This window comes from Protomyctophum parallelum (genome assembly GCF_964188405.1).
Source record: "Protomyctophum parallelum genome assembly, chromosome: 6".
Classification (NCBI taxonomy): domain Eukaryota; kingdom Metazoa; phylum Chordata; class Actinopteri; order Myctophiformes; family Myctophidae; genus Protomyctophum; species Protomyctophum parallelum.
Genome location: NC_139701.1, coordinates 19,174,726 through 19,188,863, shown reverse-complemented (window position 1 = coordinate 19,188,863; position 14,138 = coordinate 19,174,726). Strand labels below are relative to the sequence as shown.

At 46.3% G+C, this 14,138-nt stretch overlaps 1 protein-coding gene across 1 annotated transcript in view; it reads left to right on the top strand.

Annotated features, from left to right (window-relative positions):
* The window catches only part of scfd2 (sec1 family domain containing 2), a 176,608-nt gene that overhangs the window by 63,736 nt on the left and 98,734 nt on the right, over positions 1-14,138 (top strand). The window contains exon 5 of the mRNA XM_083766887.1: positions 7,351-7,639. Within this exon, the coding sequence (XP_083623013.1) occupies positions 7,351-7,639 (289 nt within the window). The remainder of the gene's footprint in view (positions 1-7,350; positions 7,640-14,138) is intronic.

Below are 14,138 nucleotides of genomic sequence, written 5' to 3'. Positions count from 1 at the left end.
CATTGTGCAGCCAGGGAGCGGGGCGAGCGAGGGGAGCGAAGCATGGTTCTGGTTAGCGCTGCATCTGAAACACTCACCTTCCTCCAGGGGCTGCATCTGGAGCTGGTTTCCTGTTCAGGCTGCGCTGGCCAAGGGCGGAGCTTGGCCCGGCGCTGTGATTGGGCGAGACAGGAGGCTTTATGGACCCTGCGATGGATGGAGGTGCCAAACAGTAATCTGTCAGTCAGTGGCTGACAGATTCAAGCCAGTGCTCGCTAACGTAGGGGCGCTTTCTATTGGAGCGGTCCTCCGAGCCGGGAAGTCCATCCTCCATCAAGTGGTCCATTTTGCTAATTTGCTATAGGCCAATCAGACGAGCCGATCTGCTAAGCCCCTCTGAAAGGCTTTCTGGTGAACAAAGGAGTATTCTTTGACAACATTGTGTGGACATTTAAAGTAATGGCTTTATTTGGGTAATTGCGTGCCTTAACATTAGCATTGTTTTGACAGCATATTGCCATGGTTATTTTGTAATTGTGTGTAAATGGTGGCATTAGTGCATGGCGAGGGGACCGGTGCATTTAGTAATTGGTGTGTAATAATAACTTTGGCTTCCTGTTATTTCTGCCGTAATGATATAACACAAGCCGTGGGCAGAGACCCTAAAATCTTTTTAAAGAACAGACCTTAAAATCTGCACCGATTTAGAGGCATAGTTTTCGCTAGTCGTCAGTCAGAGCGGTGCACTCATTTTGGGGGATGGGGGGTGGGGGGGGTGGGGGTGGGGGTGGGGTTGTGATGGAAAGAGGGGAGCGTCTGGTAGGATCAGCGAGGCCTTTATTCAGGTCTTGTGTTTCAAATTGCCTCAGCTGTAGAAGAACTCTCTTCACATGGCGAACGTTGGAACGTTTTGCAATGTTGGAACGTTTTGCAGCGAGGAACACATCATGGTGTATAATGCTGCTCAAGTGGGGTCCAGGGACCCCCAGGTGTCGTTGAGACGGTTCCACGGAGTCCCCAGCGAAATGAACAGTACAAACATGAAAGCCCATTCATATTTTTGGACTATGTTTTTTGAAAGATTTCTGCGGGTCTGCAGCCATGTAAATACATGCCTTTGGGGATTGTTGACATGAAAACGTTTGAGAAGCATTGCTGCATACTAACACTGGTTGATCCAACTGGCCCCCCAAATGTTCAATGTGTTTCTGGAGGTGTGCAGTGCAGCGCAGCGCCTCGTGCCAGGGCCGCGGGCCAGACATTGTGGAGGTTCTCAGTTCTCACTTGTAGTGCTGTAAAAAAGGAACTGTAGTCATTCTTCCCCAGTCAGCTCTCTTCTCTGCTCCGTACCGAAAGAACTCCTTTTATTTCCTGCCCTGGCGCCACAGCGCACAGCTGACAGCCGTTTACAGAACTCCTGAAGGGACCCAGTTACGTGCTTAATGCTCACACATGTGAACACACACACACACACACACACACACACACACACACACAGTGAGGCTATGGAGAGGGACCTAGTGGGGATACGGAGGTGAATGTTATTGAGCTTAGGTTCAGTTGAATCAAGTGGACAAAGAGGAGCTTTGAGAGATACAGAGAGGGTATAAGTAACGTGAGAAAAACCATTTTGTTCAAATAATGTTTGGATAGTACTGTAAAATCATGATTGATAGGGTTAACCAGCTCAGTGGCCTTGTGGTTAGAGTGTCCGCCCTGGGACTGGGAGGTCGGGGTTCGATCCCTGGCCGGGTCATACTAAATACTCTGAAAAATGGGACCCAGTGCCTCCCCTTGGCACTCAGCATCAAGGGTTGGATTGAGCTAAGTCCCTGCGACATACTAGTGTCATGTCCAGGGGATGTACTTGTACATCAAGCTGCCTCACTATATGTCCTGTTTCTGTAAAACAGGACATACAGGCTCCTTCCCTATGGGCCTCATGGCTCTCCTTGATAGGGTTAGCATACTTATTGCAGGGATCAATGTCATTGTATGGTTGCACTCAAATTATGGATTTGTCCTATACATGACATGTATAGGACAGAGGACATTAACCAGTTTCAACCTGGCATCCATATTTTGGACATTATATGCAAAAAAAAAGATATGACAAAATAGTTAAAATATTTTCACTATTCATTGTACGACGAGGCATAGGGCTGAAGTAGTGTGTTAATTGGCTCATGCGTATTTTGATAAAAAATTTGGCCCAACCGGTGATCCATCCGATCTCACCTGCAACGCTGCTCAAGGCTAGTTGAAGCCACCGGGCAGTGCAGAACGAAATCGCACAATAACGGGAAGTCATACGCAAGGGGATGAGTCAGGGGGGAAATATGTTCGTCAAGAGTACCTTGGGGGGCCAGGGTCAGAGGCAGCACAGGTTCAGGTTTGGGTGAGAGCCCTGGAGAATGGCCTCATGATAAATGAGGAGGGGGCCCGAAAGCCCCTCCACGGTTCCCCTCGCCTGCTTCTCCTGTCTCCTCTGACCTGTGCTTGAAGGCTCTGCCACGGTCCAAATGAGAACCCTACGCCATTACGAGGCTGACGTGTGTGATGTTGACAGTAGGAACACGTTAAGCTGAGAGCCTGCTGGGACAGTGTGGTATACGTGATCGCTGGTACTCAACATGGGGTACCTTGAAGGGGTTCCAATCCAAGGGGTCCCCAGCTAAATTAGTTATAATTAGGAAACAAATCTGATTGATCAGGGTAAAGATCTTTTCACTTGTCCGTGGCCTAATGCATAACAAACTGGGGGTCCTTGAAATCCATGATACACATGGAAAACACTGTGGCTCTGATGTGGATGCTTTCAGCCTGGTCCATTATACAGTTAAAGTGAAAGATTTCAAAAGGTATAAAACGTACAGTATGTTATGGGAAAAACAAATAGCAGAGGTACTTATGTGGCCTACTGGCAGTGTGCAGCAGACATTTGGGGCTGATCGTTCCAGCGGTTTGCGAGATATGATCCGGACACACCCACAGACAGACAGACATAAGTACAGGCAGACACAGAGACAGACGAACCCTCTAAAGGTGCGTTCAGACTTGGATGGTTAGAGTAGAAAAAGGATTTTAGAAAAAGCATTTTAATCATTTGTCGGAGCATTATAACGACACAAATCTTGTAAGGGGGTCCTTGGCACAATGCATTTTCAGAACATTTGGGGGTCCTTGACATGGAAAAGTTTGTGAACCGCTGCTCTATTTAGTATGGACAGAACTTGAACCCTAAAACTATACCTAAACCTAACTTTAACCCTAACCTGCAGTAAAACTATAAAACTAGTGGCTGGGGGTGTTTCCAAGGACCCGGAAGAACGACGGAATCCGCTGAAGATGCCATGCGAGCAAAGCAGTCGGACGGGAACCATGAGGTTCCCAGTTTGAACCCGGGCTCCCCCAGAGTTAGTTTAAAAGTGTCCTTGAGCAAGACCTTGTACCCTTAATTTCTCCCAATGTGCAGGTTGGTGCCTTGCATGGTTTCCTCTGTGTATAAATGGGTGAATGTAAAGCTCTTTGGATAAAAGCGCTATATAAATTCACCATTTACCACTTAGAGATGGAAGGAACAACAGCCAAGACAAGCCTTTGTCCCTCTCTCCTGGTTCGGTTCCCGCCAGCCCGGCGGAGCGAGGGGGGAAAGATCCCCACATTTTTTTGGCAGAAAGAGCCAGAGCAGCTCAGAGAGCTATTTGATTTCACAACGTTTTAAGAAGAAAAATATGTGTCGGGGATGGGGCGCACACGCGCGTGCGTTCGCATGTTTGTGTGTTTGAGCGGTCCCCGCAGACCGGTGGTTAGCTGGGGCCGAGCCAGGGTGGAGAGGCAGCATCGCAGCCAACAGTAGAGAGCTCTTCCACGCAGGAGAGACCCCCACCCACCATACCTCACACACGCTGCCACAAGAGAGACCCCCACCATACCTCACACACGCTGCCACACGCTGGCCCATCAAAAGGCGGCGTCTCGTGGAGTCGTATGTACATTATTCAGAACTGTCCCCCGCAACATAATCTCCCACAGACGATATGCACTTGTCCCGAACGTTACTGCCTACTTTTTTCACGCAGTGCTGGAAATCGTCAACTTGGGGAGGTGATTGAGTTCAAGCTGTTATGGATTCTTTGGAAGGTCATCAAATATCCTGCTCTCAGATTCATTTTGAATTGTTGGGACCGCTTCCACACAAAATGAAAAGATTTCCGCAACGCTTACCGTAGATCTATGCAGACTTCACTTTATTAAGCTTTGTTTCTGCCAGTCCTTCATCAGTGCTTCTAACAGACCTTGGCAACAAAAACAAATCAAGATGAGGTGAAGATATCTTTGGTATTTCACCGTTGGCTATTCATAAATAGCAGATATAAAAGCTGTGAGCTTGTACATCTGCAATGTTTTGAACATTTTAGAAATATGTTTGATAACTACTGATAGAATGCATTTGTAGAATCGTCTCAAGTGGTTAACCCATGAGCTTGTAGGTCTGCTATTTTTGAAAAATCGTGAACATATTTATTTCAGAAAACTGGAGGATTTAGAAGATTTTTTTTAAATTTTGAGGTCAGGCCTGTGAAGCACCGCAGTGTCAGCTGCTGACATTGCTGCGAAGGCTTTTACCACAACGATACCGATGCCTCACACCACATACATATGGATCCAAAACCCTCTGATGTGTCCTCCTCACTCCGTCAGGGACAGTCGTAGCCTCGGAGAGACCTCGCCGCAGCGGCCCGCTCAGGGACCCTCAGGCACTCAGCCATTTGTTGGGTTTGGACCACAATCTTCCCCGGGTCTGCGACCCTGAGGCCTGATTGGATGGATCGCGTCTTTGTCTGGGGACGGCGGGGCAAGAGTTGCACTGGGTCAGACATCGGATAGCCCCCGACGGGCCCACCGCAGCCCGAAAGACTCAGCTCTGAGATCTCCAAGCTGAAACGGAGAGAGAGAGTCTGTTTGTCTTGGGCGAAGGAACATTGAGCTCTATAAGCTCACACACTCACACACACACACACATACACTCACTCACACACACACACACACACACACACACACACACACACACACACACAGTCACACACACACACACACACACACACACACACACACACACACACACACACAGCTCTCTCATTAAAAGGAAATGGATCCACACAGGCTTGTGTATCTCCATCTGATTCAAACCGAACTGTCCCCACTGGAGGCCGTCATTTTCTCCTGCTCGGTTGTCCGTGGTTCATCTCCTCTGCAGCCTCTCTCGATTGTTCAGTGTCTTTCTTTATTCTCCTGACCCCCCCCCCCCCTATTATTTCTCTTACCACTTCATTTTCTCCCATTATCAGTTTTTTCCTCTCTCTTTCTGTATCCCAGCATTTTTCATTGGTCTCTCCTGAGATGCAGCAGAGGACAGATTAGCTCCACACCCTTGTTTAATATGGCTATATGAGCTCAGTGTGGTTGTGAGAGTGGTCACTGTTCTGTAACAAGGTCCCGTGATCTACATCATTTGGGCCCAGAGCACGACCGTTATTATGTCCCGATCAGACTCACTCATGACAGGCACCGAGAAACGGTTCACTGCTCTTAGGCCGTGTGTCCACCAGAGCTCTTTGTTTCCCAGCTGGAACCTAAAGGCTCATACATACTCCAGTTTTTGGTGATACAGTAGATTATCACCACAGTGTAGTTTTTAAAGGGTTGGAAAACTACACCATTACATCAGTCGCGGTGATGATCAGACCCATTTCTCTGTTTTTACTATCAGACAAGTCTTTTCACTCTGGAGCTATCACCCCGTTCACTGATTGGTCTAGAAGTTGGGTAAACCACAGGGAGACCGGGTCAATCCTTAAGGACATCACCGCGAGTATGATGGCCTCAACTCTTATCACCGTTTTAGGTGATAGGTTATCACCGTTTTAGGTGATAGTTTATCACCGTTGATAAGGTGATAACCTTTCACCAAAAACTGGAGTATGTATACGAGCCTTAAGGCACTCTTCTAAAACGTCAATGTGGGAGCGCCTAATGGAGCTTTGGATGCGGAACGATTTTTCGGCTGAGACACTGGTTGACAATCCACGCCAACAATATAGGCGTTTATCAAACGCCATCATCCAGAGCGCCCCACAAGTGCGAAATCGGAATTAGCACAGTTAGTATGACTACAGAGTCAGCGAACGACAGGTTAAATTGTTCTCTTCTTCAAAGAGAACAATGTAGTGGCTCTCAGAAACAATGATGCCAGGTAATGGTAAACATCAAACCTAGCATTAGGGATGTCCCAATCACGTTTTTGAGTAATAATATTCATAGTATACTGCATGAAAAGAGGAGTTAACGGGCAATTATGGGCACTAGATTTGCCCGTAAACCCGTAAAAGTTTAGCAGGCATATACAGTAATATACGGTAATATACAGGTGTGGTGGTACAATTCGGGAGTTTACCGGAGTTTGTTGGAAAGTTTAACGGGAGTTTCCTGTAATATACACATCCGTATTCCATGCTTTTTGCGCAGTGGACGTTTTTTTTGCTCCCGATCCGATTCCGATAATTTGAAAATGACGTGATCGGCCCCGATTTCCGATCACGTGATCGGATCAGGACAAATCCTACCTAGCATATTTTATCTCATAGAAGTAAACGTGTTGTCACAAGACATTTCATTCAGCTTGAAGTCAGTGAAATATGGTCCTTTGTTATATTGTAATGTAACATGTATTTTGTGTGTGTGTGTGTGTGTGTGTGTGTGTGTGTGTGTGTGTGTGTGTGTGTGTGTGTGTGTGTGTGTGTGTGTGTGTGTGTGTGTGTGTGTGTGTGTGTGTGTGTGTGCGTGTGCGTGTGTGTGTGATTAAGGAGGGGAATGGATACCTGTGCTTTTTATATCGCCCCTTATTTTTTATGACTAGCTGAATGTTTTATCCCTGCTTCTGGTCAGATTGAATTAAATACATGCAATTCCTTTTTGGAAAGGTAGACTGTCTGATTTCTTCTTTTGCTAGAATGTCATAAACGGGCCCCAGGTCTTGTAAAAACATTTCTCATTCGCAATTGAAAACCTTAACATCTCCAACTGGAGACAGGACATTATATCATGAAGCCACTGACGGAGCACGGGCGGGGCAGCATCCTTCCATTTGAGCAGAATGGCACGCCTAGCGAGCAATAAGGCAAAGTCGACCTGTCTGATATGTTTGATATTTATGTTTGACAATATCACATAAATATCACACATGTATGATCTATTTTGGGCAAAAGCATTTTCTTTCTATTTGTCCTACGATGAAGTATATTTTGAGGTCTTAAGTGGTCAAGATCCTCTTTGTTTTATTTGAACAAATGGAATGGTGTGTGTTCTCAGGCCTTGGGAGACTCAGACCTCCCCAGCGTGCTCAGACAGCTGCTGACCCTGATGACGTCCAGAGGAGGCGCGGAGGGCTCCTCCGGCTCCGAGGAGGAGCATTGTGGCCCCGACGAGATGCTCCTGCTGCTGGTCTACCTGTACTCGCTGGCCGGGGAGGCGCAGGCCGCCCAGGACCCCGACGAGGAGGACCAGGAGGTGGACAGGCTGGAGACAGAGATGATTGGAGCGCTCACCATGGCCATCCGCAGAGAGACGCAACTCAGCCCCCTGGTGCAGAAACTCACTGGTACGACACACACACACACATACACACATGCACGCACATTTGCCACACACAAGCACATTCACCACACGCACACACTCTCATTTAAAAGCGGCCCGTGTCCCCCGTGTTTTGAGCTGCCAGCGCTCGTCTGCCATGCATTTCTATGGCATATACTGTAGATGCACTGGAGCGATCCTCTTCCCAGTAGATGTTCTTGGCGTCCAGCATTTTATGGCGGAGTGCCCTGAGAGCTTCAAGCAGCTTAATCTTTTTGGAGAGAAGCACCGTTCACTTGATCTTCCTGTCTGTGTTTGACAGCCCGGTCAGTTACATCCTGACGTTGAATTGTTACCTAAAACCGTGAAAAGTCCCTGGACATGATATCCAACGCTCTCTGTGGACACGGCCCACATAAATAATAATAATAATTCCATATAAACCTGCCTAAGGTTTTTATGTTCTGTTTATTTGTTGGTGCACTGATTGGCGTTTGCTGATGCTTTGTTTTTAACCGTGTTGATCACTTTGGTCAGCTTTGGTTGTTTTTAAATGTGCTTTATAAATTAAGTTTGATTTGATTTTATGGCTCTGTATTGCTTACATACGTATGAGCACGCTGGTATCCTTGTTAGATTGCCTCAAATGTAACATATTTCCAACTAGCACTTATTGTACTTCAAACAAAATTTAAGGAACAACATCGTAAATTTGCAAATGTACAAGGAAAACACATAGTGTGTGGTTGTGCATAGTTGAGCTGCTTTGGCTCATCAGCTTGTCTGTCTGGTCATGTGTTTTGGGCCAAGTTCTCAACTAGAAAAAACCCCAATAACAACAAACCCATAAAATGATTAAAAAACAAAGTTGTAAAGTGGCGTCATCGTTCACTGGACATAGAGCCCTCCCCTCTGACACTCCCCTGTATGTGTCCAGACACCAAGGAGAAACACACACAGAAATAAGAGACAGAGAGAGAGAGAGACGTAGGGTGTGGTCACCACTCGGGACCATGATCATTCCCCATCTCATTCCCAGAGAGAGAGAGAGAGAGATGGGGTGAGAGGAAGAGAGGCAGGCTGGGTTAGAAAGCTGAGGCACTGATTGTTTATCTTCTACGTCTCTGTCTTTTTTCCGCGTGTGCGTGCTTGCTTGCTTGCATGCGTGTGTGCGTGCGTGAAGCTTGTCCTTGTTAGTGGCAGGAGGATTCTGTCAAGAGACCTCACACCCCATCCCTCCATCTGTTCTCCCCAGACACACACACACTCCGCCAGGTCACATGGTAATAAAAACACAAGCATTGGACTGTGGGAATATCAGAGCTTGAGAGTGTGTGAGGGAGAAAGACACAGAGATAGAGAGACTTTGACCAGATTCACCTGTAGACACATCAAGTGGCCTCCTTGATGGGGTTCCAAATAAATCAGCGTCCATTGGGTACTTCCATTTGTACACTCTCAGAGAGAGTTATGGGTAAAAGGACCACTGCACTAGTGTGTGTCGAAAAGACATGGTGCCACATTGCATGTAATATCTCAATAAAAGATTCCGAGCTGCAGTACTGAATCTGTCGGCAGGGGCATTCGGAACACGTATACATTGTTGTTAGCGGAAATGAAAACATAGGCGTCCCACCGGAAGGCGGACCAAACGGGCCAGCAGCCTGTTATCCACATTATATAGGGCGGCACCCCAAAATTCACATGGAAACAAACAGCAGAGGGCGCTGTTTTCTCCCTTTTTTGCAGATGGGTTCCCAGACTGCCTTGCATCATGGTACCAAAAGTGTGTGCTCATGGTCTCTATTCGGTTCTGGTGTCTCCAGCGTGTGCACGTATCTATTCTCCAGCGTGTGCACGTATCTATTCTCCAGTGTGTGCACGTATCTATTCTCCAGCGTGTGCACGTATCTATTCTCCAGCGTGTGCACGTATCTATTCTCCAGTGTGTGCACGTCTCTGAAGTGTGTGCACGTCTCTGAAGTGTGTGCACGTCTCTGAAGTGTGTGCACGTCTCTCCAGTCTGTTACTGGTCTCTCCAGGGCAGAAGCTCAGGGTCAGTGCCTCTGCTGTTGATGAATTGACCCTGACCACATCCCACTGAATGCACTGTACCTCCCACAGTAATAGCCGGTCTAACCTTGAGCCTGCACATGCACACGCAAAAACACACACACACACACACACACACACACGCACACATGCACACACGCACACACACACTCTCTGCCCCATAATTAGTGTGGCAACCAGACTCTAGTAACTGTAACACTTTCCGTATTTTACTGGAGTAAGACAAAGTTTGGCGCACTACTTGTCCCACAGTTTTGACTGTACGCACTTGAGCCATATGTCAAATTGACGGGAATCGTGTGCTTGTGTTTTGCTAAGAGAAATGTTGTATAGTTTAATTGATATGAATTTATTAGTGAATTAAAATTTCCCATTGACATGAATGGGAAAATGCAAAAATTTAAAAAGTATTTTATCCTCGGAGACTGTAGGCACTATAGTTACAAAACTTGGAGGATAAATTCATACTTATCACTAAAATTATTTAACCTATAAGTTTATAATTTTATTGGTCGGCCTCATGATGGCGCTATAACTTTACGTTTTGGCTTATAACTCTTGAACCGTAGGTTTTCCCTGGATTCCTTGGGTCATGACGCATCTCCCCATATAGGCCACGCCCTATTTCCGCCGTGATATATTTTCCGCCATTTTGAATTTTGTCCAAAACACACTTTTTGCTTTTCGCAAAATACATTTTGTCCAAATCTCACAAAAATCTGTACACGTGATCTCTGGACCTTTCCGATGAAAACTCGAACGGCGGAATTTTGATAATGCGTATCGTTCGGCCGTAATCGTCGTCCGAAGTTAGTGGAAATCGCAAATCACAACTCACGAACGGAATGTCCAATCCATCCCAAATTGGAATCAGATGTCCGGGGTGGTTCAATCAACCAAGTTCTAAAAGCAATTCCATTTTCATCCATAGGGGGCGCCGCAAATGCGAGAAATGTAACCGTTTGTCGCAAAAACATGAATTTTGGGGGTTAAATCCCCTCCGAATTACTTACGCATGATCACAGGGGTGACGCGACATTGTAATTGGCTGTCAATATTAGTGGGAGGGGCATATGTAAGCCACTGCGGCAACCACACTCTGCGATTTTTTTAAATTGCGAATTTTCTAGTTAGAGCTGTTTTTAGTTTGGCCCTTCCCTTACCTTATAGCATACACCCTGAAATAATACACGGCCCAGTGTTGGGGTTCTGCAGTTCATATCACACACACACATGTATGGGTTTGGCACTCTGTGTTTTACTCTCTCCCTTTCTTTATCCGTCTCTTCCATTTTCCTTCACTAATTCTCTCTTGTTTTTTTTTCGCCTCTCTCTCTCCTTCACACATTCTCTCTCTTTTGCCGAATTTATACACAGTTGGATGCCAGTGTTATACAGGCTCACAAGCTTTGTGAGCTTGTAGATCGGCTATTTTCGGTGCATGAGTAATACATTATAATAGGCCTTTGTGTGTCTCTCGCTACATTCACCCACCTCTCTCTTTCCTTCTCTCATTCTGTTTTTCTCGCCCTTGGCCTGGGTTTCGTTTGTGAGGCTGTTAATGAGGAATGTAGCTCTCTCTCCCCCTCTCTCTCTCTCTCTCTCTGCCTGTCTCTCTCTCTCTCTCTCTCTCTCTCTCTCTCTTCCTTTCTCTCTCACCATCTCTGCCTCTGTCTGTCTGTCTATCAGAGGTGTAAAGTAACTCATTTTACTTACTTACTAGGTACTTTTACTTCAATGGAGTATTTCTGGTATTCAATACTTTTACTACTACTACACTACATCTCAGAGGCAAATATTGTACTTTTTACTCTTTTACTCTTAAAACTAATTTGAAAACTTTAGCTACTTACTTTGTAGATTTAGATTATTATTTCAATACATACAGCCAACATTTCGGCCTTTTGAAAATAGTCAGTGATGCCGTCGGGACGTAAAAGAGTGGGGGACAATATTGGAGATGGAGTTTGAGACTAGAGAGCAACTGCAGTTACTGTATAGTAACTGCAGTATAGTACTGTACAGTATATAGCCAGAATGGTCTCAGAGGCAAGCATGCAGCGGCAGCCAATACACAACCATGATTGCGCAATAAATGGTGCTAGAGAGACCACCATGAGCGCCGGTCAGGGAAATATATATAAATGAATAGACCAGTCATCCCCCAATTGTGCGGGGGGACATTCAGACCCAAATGACCCCCTCTCCGGCACCTGTGCTACAAGCTCACAATGCGTCGCATGAGCATTTGAAAACTTGTGAAATGGGATATTCATCATAATGAATTCTACTTTTGGTACTGGTCCATTTAGAATTCTGGTCTTTTACTTGGAACACAGTACCTCTTCTGGGTTGCATATTGGTACGATTATTTAAGTAAAACATTTGAGTAGTCTTTCCAATGTGTCCCTGTCTCCCTGTCTCTTCCTGTCCCAGTTGGCAGTGTAGCAGTGTGTGTGTGTGTGTGTGGTGGGGGGGGGGGGGGGGGCTCCTGGGGGGGGGGGGGGGGGGGCTCCTGGCAGGCTGGAGGTCAGAGAGATGTGGCTCATGTTAAAAAGCTGACTCTGTTATAAACACTTCACTGCAAATTAGTCTGCTGTTTGGAGCCAGGTGCGTCTTAAATCCAGAGGAAAAAAAGAGTGTGTGTGTGCGTGTGTGCGTGCGCGCCACGCTCATTAAGATTTTTGTGTATTCCAGTGTATGTGCATGGCTGTGTGCATATTGTGCCGATAGTCTGTGTCTTTCGTGTGTGTGCATCCATAATTGTGTGTAGTGTATGTTCCGGCCTTCCGGGCATGTATGTGTACTGTGTGTGCGTGCATATGTTTAGTTGATGATCTTGTGTGTGTGTGTGTGTGTGTGTGTGTGTGTGTAGTTGGTGTTTCTATGACTACAGATGCATACCTCGGTGGGGGTAACGTGAGGCGGGGTTCCGTCTCCCTCTGAGTCCGTAGCACAACATTGATTGTGACATTGTGCTCAATTAAAGAGCTCAAATGGGAACCAGACGCACAGCGAAAAACCTGCACAGCCTGAGAAACTATGTTTTTACAAATCATTCTGCTCTGCATGCCTCCCCCTGGCTACAGCTTAGCACACACACATACCGTACACACACACACACACACACACACACACACACACACACACACACACACACACACACACAATTTAAAAGCAGCCGTGTCGTTGTTTTATTACTGTGCAAAGTTTTCAGGATGGTAATTTTATAAATGCCATTTTGTAACCATAAAGCTTTAGTTTATCGACTATTTTGGGTGTACAGCATTGCACAACTACGTATAAATCAAGCCTGAATCTAATTCTTAATTTTTAAACCATAAAACAACATTTTGTCTTGTGAGACCACGAAATTGGTCCTGACTCTCTATTTCTCAAATTCTACTATACTTATGGCAAGTACGCGCGCGCACACACACACACACACACACACACACACACACACACACACACACACACACACAAAGAGCAAGCCTCCACACTCATAAAGAGAGTAAAAACTCTCAAGGCACAGACATACACAAGCTCTCACATAATGCACAGCGCAGAGAAATCCAACGACATTGTACACAGGAGGATACATCTGTTCATAGACAAACAGTCAAAGTAAAGAGGATAACTCGCCCTCTCACACCGACCTCTTGTCTACCTCCTCCTGGGAGAGAGCTTCTCCGGATACATGCAAGATGCTAGTGCTGTGCTTCCCCAGAACGCTGTGTCTATCCAGGTACACTGCTGTATCTGCCCAGGCAGACTGCTGTATCTGCCCATGGGCACACTGCTGTATCTGCCCAGGCAGACTGCTGTATCTGCCCATGGGCACACTGCTGTATCTGTCCAGGCAGACTGCTGTATCTGCCCATGGGCACACTGCTGTATCTGCCCATGGGCACACTGCTGTATCTGCCCAGGCAGACTGCTGTATCTGCCCTGGCAGACTGCTGTATCTGCCCAGGCAGACTGCTGTATCTGCCCAGGCAGTCTGCTGTGCAGAGAGACAAGTCCAGGTGTTGCAACTTCATATTATTTATTTCTATGTACTTTACACAACCACACACACACACACACACACACACACACACACACACACACCTTCCCTCACACAGTTTTTGTGACTAACAGCTATTGTGCGTAGAGGTTGTTTACTGAGTAGGAAGAAGCTCCCAGCAGCAGGCAGGTGGTGTGTTGTGTTGTGTTGGCTGTTTCATTTTCCAAATTACTACAGGACGGCCTGGAACACTTTCTATATAGTTCAGTGGTTCTCAAACTTTTTATGTGAATTATGTATTTGGCCCCCATCTGAAAATACAATATAGCAGAACTACAATTTGGCAAATATACCCTCAAAGACCCCTGGGGGTCCCTGGACCCCACTTTGCTAAATAGGACAGCTTGGACAGCATTTACTGTAAAATACTGTAATCGACCAT